Raw genomic sequence first — 8,577 nt, 5'->3', positions numbered from 1 at the left:
GAGTGGCTGATGGTTGCCATGGTTACAGTGGTGAAGGGGGAGTGGCTGATGGTTTCCATGGTTATTGTGGTGAGGCAGACTTCTCTTGTATCACTTGAAATTAGTCATGGCATCTAATCTCCACTTGTCTTGGTTTATTCTATTTTTACAGTCACACATTTAGCTTTATTTTTGTGAATCATTTTGTTCTTTGAATATCATTTTTATTTTAAAGACTTTATTATTTTATTTTTATTCCCTCCATCGTGTGTGTGTGTGTGTGTGTGTGTGTGTGTGTGTGCCCATAGAGGCCAAAGGAGGGCATGGGATTCCCTGAACCTTGGTCTTGGGAACTGGGAACCACACTCTGGTCCTCTACAGTAACTGCTGAGCCATACCTCCAGCTCCTCATTGTGTCCTTATATAATCTCTGCAGAGTTATAGAGTCTTTCTAAATTAGCACATTAGCACAGACAGTACTGGGTTTCAGTGTGGGACTTTTAAGCAAATTCTGTTTTTGTTGATTCTCTTCCCTGTCCCCTCCCCCTCCTGGTATCATTCATCCCGCCTACCCCACCCCATGGCCTCCTGCTCCGTGTTACCTCCACTTGTTTAAACACAGATGGACGTCATACACTAAGGTCCATAGATGAGCTATGTGGGTTTTGGCTTTTTAAGTCTTGGTTACCTTGCTCAATTCAATACCTCCCAGCTTCAACCACTTCCCTGAAAATTTCCTGATGTCAGTTTTCTCTATGGCCTAACACATCCCAGTGTCTCTGTGTGCCATGCTTTCATTATCCAATTAACCGTTAGCCACACACCGATGGCCGTCCAGGTATTGCCGTAGGGAAGCGGTGAGCTGCTCTGTGACAGATGACCGTGCTGGCAATTCAGAATAATGCTACGCTCTAGGTATTATTCACACTAATTAGAAGAGAAATGGGGGCTCCAAAAGTGTTTGTTAAGTTCTCCTAGGTTGTACACAGTGGAAAAAAGTAAAAAGAATATGCTCTTTCCACCGTCACCCCTGACGTATCTGCCATCTGCTCTCACATCCACAGCCCCTTTTCTCCAATCATCTGGACAAATATAACCCTGTTAATTACTGATACGCCAATCACATTTCATCATGAGTGACTTCAGAAAAACTGGATTTTGCTAGCAGGAATTTGAGTATTGATAAACTTATAATTTGACGTGTATCTTTTACTAACCTGATTTTGGATGTAATATTTTGTTATTTGTTTTGTTCATGGCAAAAATCTATATCGAAGGGTCCCAAATGAATACGCAATAAACCGCGGCGCAGGTAAGTTAGCTGCAGACAGACACAGTATTGGATCCACAGAGACTAAGGGAAAGCAAGGGGGGAAAGTTGAAAGGGGGACACAAAGCAAACCCTGCAGCCTTGGGAATCTCTTCCAGTCGTACTGTAGGACCTCGCTGCACCTGGAACACCTGGATGTCTCCTTCTGTGCCCACCTCACGGATGAAATTATAAAAACCGTAGCCATCTTCTGCACGCGAATCACGTCTCTCAACATCGCGGGATGTCCAAAGGTATGTGCGGCAGTCAGAGGGCAGCGCTGAGAACTCCCTTGTTTCCGTCACGGCGGGTGGGACCACTCTGCTTCTTCCGGTCGCCGAACTGGAAATAGCTTGAGCATTTTATTTGTGCCAAAGTAGAACTTAAAAACATCCAAAGCATTATTCTCATGCAAACTTAATTATGTACTGGAGATTCATTTGATTCATGAATGAGAGAAATAAAGTCAGGGCATGGAGCATTAGAAAACACTGGGTAGGAACTGAAGAAAGAAGGTTGAATTATGGGTCTCAGGTTAGATCTAAAATTGGTTACTATCCTACAGGGCAATACAGACAGAACGTTGGGTTAGGGTTTCTACCAGACAGAAACAATTTACCTATCTCGTGGACAAAAAAAAAAAATACTAAGTGTTAACACATAACTTCACTGACTTTGGGCCAGAGTAAATAATAAGCAGCATGGGAAGTAAAGGGTTAAATCTTTAGACCCTTCAGTGGGGTGGTCAGACGTGTCCCCATATTCCAACAAAAGGGCATGGAGTCATCTTCAGGCTTAATTTCAAGTGTTTGGCTACTTTCCTGACACTCGTTTATAAAAGACACAATGCTTACTATAACCACTGACTGTACAAATGCCTACGGGGAGGGACCCGCCCACTGCCAGCCATCAGAATACGCAAATGGCTGGCACGTAAAATTACTTATTTTGGGGGGCGTTTTTCCGTGTATAAAGAGGTCAGAAATGGTCACAGAAGTCCTGTGTTTTGTTTTGAAAGATAGACTATTTCTTTCAAAGTCCAACATAGCCTACTTTCTTTGTCTTATAGAAACCCAAGTCTGGGTTAACAAGGCAGATCAAACATACACATACAATTTCTCTTGAAACCCTATCACAATTGCAGCTGAACAGTAGGGCCCATCTGGAAAAGAAAATTAGGAAAGGAAACAAGCAACGAGACTGGGGGAATTCGAAAATAGTTGGACAAATTGAGGTGACCCAAGACAGCTCTTAACCCCACGCCACAGCAGAGAAAGCTGGGAACACCTGATGGGTTTTAAGCTTAGCAGTCCCGTAGACTTCAGGGAGGAGACTCCGTGGGAGGAGACTAAAGTCAAGCCTGGTTAGCATTCTGGAAGAGCAGAGGCCGAGGTCTCCTCTGCCCCATACCTCGGGGTGCACCTCCCCAACCAAACCAGAAGCATGGGCACCACCTTCTCAATCCAGCTTTCTCAACCCCAACAGTGTGGAAGCTCCAGACAAGGCAGTTCTCTGCAAGGAGGGGGTGGTCCTGTCACCACTGGATAGCTAACACCCCTGCCCTCTAGGTACTGGGCCCCCAGCATCTGGACCCTGGGTTTCCATCTTGAAAACCAAGAATGTCTCCAGATACTGCCAACCGTCCCCAGGAGAGCAAAATTGTCACCATCTAGAGATAGTAAAGCAGCGGACAGTTTCTGTGGGAAACACCACGTTTAACTGTGAGTTTGGGCACAAAAGTGAAAGGGGAAACGAGGCCCCTGAACACATAGAGCAAACACGTAGGCAAGTTTTCTTCTCACTCAGCATCCAGAAAGTGGCTGCCAGAACTTCCCTTCAAGCAGGAGATTAGACGCCTCTTCTCCCGAGACTCTGCCAGCCCCCAGAGAAAGATGGAGAACTCTTAACCCAGCCTCTGCACTCGGTCTGTAGGAGAGGCCCACGCTGGACACACAGCCTCCGCTCAGGTGCTAGCCCTCCTCCACTGCTCATCACAAATGGCCTGTCGAGCATTCTCAGACCAGCAAGGAAGTCTCTAAACAGAAGATTAAAAATCCAAACATGTTATCAGGGAGATTGTGGAGGTGGTTAAAATAGGCAGAAGAAAGAGACCTTGAAAATGCTTGGGAACTGCAAGCCGCTGAAAGCTGGTTCTGCTACGCACACCCGCTGACTTCTATTTGAACAGCGTCGCCGGGTTCTCAGGGGCTGTGCACTCTTGACGGGCTGCAAATCCAGCTGCTTTTCTGTTGGCTTGAGTGGACTGAGGGTCTGGAACCTCCTGAGTCTTCACACAAATGTTTCAGACAAAGCAGAGGAGGCAGGAGGGGAGACGATGTGGCAAGCAGGGGCAAACTAAAGCCAGAAACTTTACAGGAAAAACTTTTTTTTGAGACAGGGTCTTACACTTAGGCCAGACTAGCCTTGAACTTGTCAATGGACTAGACTGTCTGTGGACTAGACACTGTTCTCCTACCTCGGCCTTCCAAGTGATGAGATTACAGGTGTGTGCCACCATGCCCAGCTACACGATCTCTTTTAATAATGTATTCAGTCAGAACAAGGGAAACGATGTTTTTCTGGTCCGTGTCACCTGGTTCTGGAAGAGAAGCTGCAGTGGCCACCTGGTTCTGCATGTTGGCCACGAGAGCTCACGGCACAACTCGGGGGAACTGCTCCAGCTACAGCACCAAGTAGGCAGAAGATGAGGGCAGGCTTTCCTGGGGCTCTGCTAACAAAGGCTCCAAAGAGCACTGAGAAGAGAGGAGAGGCTTCCTTCTTTACAGAGACAGAATTCCTCTAGAAGCTAAGGGATTCCCCTTGCACCTTCGGTAAAGAATATCCGACATAGATGAACTGACGTCAAATGCCTCACTCTGTACTTAACAGGAGAGGAAGAAAAGGGAAGCGCAGTGGATTCCTCGGAACAGTCAGAACTGGGCGTGGCCTTCCCATCCAGGCTGTGCTAGTTAATTCAGAAGCAGAAAGGAAATCGATTTGGGCCAATCTGGTGGCTCACTCGGTTCACTTTGCCTAATTAATTCTACTCCCGTTGTTTTTGAGGGGCCATGAAGTATGTTGCGAGTCTAGCTCACCATTCCAGCTGCCCACAGGCGATTTCAGTGTCTGTTCTACCTGTCTCTGGGAAGGCTGGCTTTTCCCAGGAGCCCCCTCACCTCCAGGTCAATCGGCAGGGCTGGGCCCTCATCTCCATGGCACTGAGATGCCAAAGAAAGAAAAATGCCCAAAACAAAGAATAAGGGGAAAAGAACGAAATCAATGACAATAATGAGATATTTATTCAATTCATCCCTGAAGGGAAAAAAATCTCAAGTAGGCAAGGGGTAACTGTTAACCACATTTGTGTTGGGGGTGCAGGCGTCCGGACGCAGAATCTCTGTAGGCTGGTTACGACTTGTCTGAGACAGAACACACTCATACATAGCAAGTACCATGAAGCATGATTTGCAGAGAGATCGAAGGCCAAATGAGGTCAGTACTCCCCAAAGCCCAGAACGGCCGCCATAGAGGAAAGTCTCCACCAGACACCCACAAAGCCCAGAGCAGCCGCCAGAGTGGAAGAAGTCTTCAGCAGACACTGATTTCCCTCATACTGTAGCCAAGCCACTTAGCCTTACCCGTGGGTTTTATCCCGAAGGGGAAAATGACAGCTAAGTCGAGCCACCGAGGGGCACCCTGTTTGCAGGGCGACTGGAGCAGAGCCGGGGTGTCCAGCCAGTCCCCCAGCTCAGGATGCTGCACTTCTGCAGTCTAGGTGTTCTCTAGAGCTAACGACTGAGGAGGAGGAGCCACCTGGGTGAATCCAGCACCCACTGGGAGACTGCCAGGCTCACGAATACACCGGAGAAGCCGTGGTTTAAGTGGGGACCACCCTGGAGCCCTTATGCGTTTGCACACACGGTCCCTAGCTGGCGGCACTCTTCAGAAAATTACAAAACTATTAGGAAATGGAATCTTGGAAATCCTTTCCGTTTAGAAATTTCAACATAGTCATAAAACAGAGGTTTTATAGTGGTTATGAAAAATGATCAATAGATTTTTAAAAATCATATCAGCATGAGATGCCTGACATGTGATGTTGGATAATGTATATAATATATTGCTATGCAACCAATCACCCGCTGAAATTGATGGCTTGGGCAATGCCTATCTTTTTAAACTTTAGAAAATATTTTAGTTTTAATTGTGTGTGTGTGTACGTGTGTCAGTGTGGAGGCGTGTGCACCTGGCTGCAGTGCCCACCGACGCCGTTCCCACTGGAGCTAGACAGTTGTAAGCAGCCTGGTATGGGAGCTGGAACCAAACACAGGTCCTCTGCAAGGGCGTACCCACTCTCAACACCAGAGACGTCTCTGCAGCCCAGACCTCTCCCATTTTATTTGCTCCCAATCCAGTGCGCCAGCAATCTGGGCCGGTGTCTGGTTGGTTCTCCTACCCGTGACTGTGCCGGGGTTGTTCATGTGGCTGCAGCCACCTGCTGCCTCCACTCAGAGCTGCCTGTACGTGAGTCCTCAACTGAGGAGTTCTTTGACTGGACATGGTGTTGTCCTCCTACAGTCTCCTTGAGCTGCTTCTAGCCAGCAATGCATCACAGGGAACAAGAGGTCAAGCAGAAGATGGTAGTGTTTTTAGCATGTTGATACCTTCTTCAAATTTCCCAGAACTTAAGACATGTTAGAATGTTCAAACGTAGTTATGTTTTAAGGTGGCATATTCGTAACTTTGTTTCTCCTTTGCTAATCTTTACGGTAATATGCTTCTATTTCTTCCAAATTAGGAAATAAATTTAAAGAAACCAAAAGAGTTTTCCAGAGACACAAGGGAGCCGTGTTGGGAATAACAATCTGTCCAGTGAGCCAAGGCCAGGATCTTGTATTCCCAGGAAAGTTGGGGATGTTAGCCAGCTCCTCTCTCCCCCTAGCTTCCAGCCCTTGAGTCATAACCCCCCAGACATCACCTCCCTATTGGACACACAGAACTTCCGAACTGTGGACGAGGGCTCCTTTTCAGGCAGGGCCTTGTCAAACCCTCCCCCTCCACGTCCCATCACCTCATTGTCCTATAATGCTGAAGGAGGCTTTTCAGCGACACCAGGTCTGCAGAGACCCAGACAGCACGGCAGGGATGTCCGAGGAATTTTGTGAGAACCAGTTACAATTCAGAGCCTTGGGTCCAAGCATGTTCCAGAAACGGGGATACGTAGACAATGACAGCATCTGTTTTCCCGTATTTAAAAAGTATACATTTCAAACCAAAGGCTTTTCTGCATCATTTTCTTAACTTTACGTTAAAAAAGCAATGAGCTAAACCTCATTGTGTATGTTTTTTTAATGCATAAATAAAGTAGGAAATTAAATCCAGTTGGGAAAATTCCTTCGGGGAGAGTAAACGAGATTACTCTGCAAGTTTCAGTTCATCTATAAATCAAGAGCTGAACCCCAAGTCAGTGAAGTAAACTAGCAATAGAGTTGAATTAGCTCTGCAGGGCAGCTGGACAGACTTGTAGATCACGGAACACGGCCAAGATCCGTCTGAGCGGGCCTTGCGCTGTCTGTGGCATCTGTCCATCTCCCTCTTGCCCCACGCCCACTCTGCCTTTCTGGAACCGGCCACTGGGATGTTCAGACCTTTCTCACGGAAGCTGGATCCCGTATGGAGAAGAGCTTCAGGCAATGCATGTTTGTAGGTCTGCAATACAATGCTGTTAAGCATACGTCTCCATACTGGTAGAGCTTCACCGAGGATGTCAAGCATGGAAGGCCCCACTGCACAAGTATGCACAAGTGTTCACTGCTAAAGAAAAACTGACAGCGTTTCTCATCCAGACCAGGGCATGCTTAAGTGAAAAAGAACGAGATCACGACTCCCCGTGGTGTCCCTGGAGGCAATTTACTCTTCTACTTTTATTTGGAAGTAGTTAAACCTCAGGCTTGGCTTATCATGGAATAAACGTGATGTGGGAGTCTTCTGTTTTGTGTTGATTTCATTGGTTAATTAATAAAGAACCTGCTCGGCCTTTGATAGGACAGAAAATTAGGTAGGCAGAGTAGACAGAACAGAATGCTGGAAAAAAGAAGCCGAGTCAGGGAGTCGCCATGATTCTTCCACTCCAGACAGATGCAGGTTAAGATCTTTCCTGGTAAGCCAGCTCGTGGTACTACACAGAATATTAGAAATGGGTTAGATCAATATGTAAGAGCTAGCCAATAAGAGGTTAAAACTAATGGGCCAAGCAGTGTTTAACAGAATACAGTTTCCATGTAATTATTTTGGGTAAAGCTAGCCAGGCGGTGGGAAGCAGCCTGCTGCTCCTCACTACATAAACTCGGGAAAGAAAGCCTGAAAGCCTGCCAAGGCCTTGGTTTGTTTGCTATGGCCAAGTGCTTGTCCCCTCCCCCACACCGGCCACCAATGTCCAACTTTAACAGCCCACGTAACAATGCCACACAGTGGGGACTGGGGGGGTTAGACAGGTTTAGAAGAGGTCATGAGGGGATGCTGGTTGGAGTTCTGTAACAACACCACAGTGAGGACTGGGGGGGGGGGGAGACAGGTTAGAAGAGGTCATGAGGGGATGCTGGTTGGAGTTCTGTAACAGCACCACAGTGAGGACTGGGGGGGGGGGGAGACAGGTTTAGAAGAGGTCATGAGGGATGCTGGTTGGAGTTCTCCGTGCCACTAGAGCATGGTATGAGGCAGCCATCTGCAACCCTGCACCTCATCACACACTGTAGGGGCAGCCATTGTTCTTGGTCTTGGATCTCCCAGCTCTCTGAAGGATAAGAAATAAGTGCTTGATGTCTGAGCCACCTAATGTATCCTATTTTATTACAGCACCCTAAGTTTAAATACAGCTGTCCCGCGGGCCAGGGCTGCTCAGTAACTGCTCTTCCTCTGGCTGTGCGCAGATTACTGATGGAGGTCTGGAGGCATTATCTGCAAAGTGCCATTATCTGCACATCCTGGACATCTCTGGCTGTATCCTCCTTACAGACCAGATCCTTCAGGACCTTCAAATAGGCTGCAAACAACTCCGGATCCTCAAGATGCGATACTGCAGGTCCATCTCCATGTAAGTAAGAGCTGGGTTCGGCAGGGCATGGAACGCCGGGAGAGCATGGCGTGTGGAGGCGCCATAGGAAATGCCGGGAGAGCATGGCGTGTGGAGGCGCCATAGGAAATGCCGGGAGAGCATGGCGTGTGGCGGTACCATAGGAAATTCTGGGAGAGCATGGCGTGTGGCGGTACCATAGGAAATTCTGGGAGAG

At 47.6% G+C, this 8,577-nt stretch overlaps 1 protein-coding gene across 1 annotated transcript in view; it reads left to right on the top strand.

Annotated features, from left to right (window-relative positions):
• Fbxl13 (F-box and leucine rich repeat protein 13) overlaps positions 1–8,577 on the top strand; it is a 143,697-nt gene that overhangs the window by 131,140 nt on the left and 3,980 nt on the right. The window contains exons 18-19 of the mRNA XM_013350411.2: positions 1,408–1,542; positions 8,218–8,381. Of these exons, the coding sequence (XP_013205865.1) occupies positions 1,408–1,542; positions 8,218–8,381 (299 nt within the window). The remainder of the gene's footprint in view (positions 1–1,407; positions 1,543–8,217; positions 8,382–8,577) is intronic.

The sequence above is a fragment of the Microtus ochrogaster genome, chromosome 26 (genome assembly GCF_000317375.1).
Source record: "Microtus ochrogaster isolate Prairie Vole_2 chromosome 26, MicOch1.0, whole genome shotgun sequence".
Classification (NCBI taxonomy): Eukaryota; Metazoa; Chordata; class Mammalia; order Rodentia; family Cricetidae; genus Microtus; species Microtus ochrogaster.
Note: the sequence above shows the minus strand (reverse complement) of the source record. Positions and strands in the feature narration are given on the sequence as shown.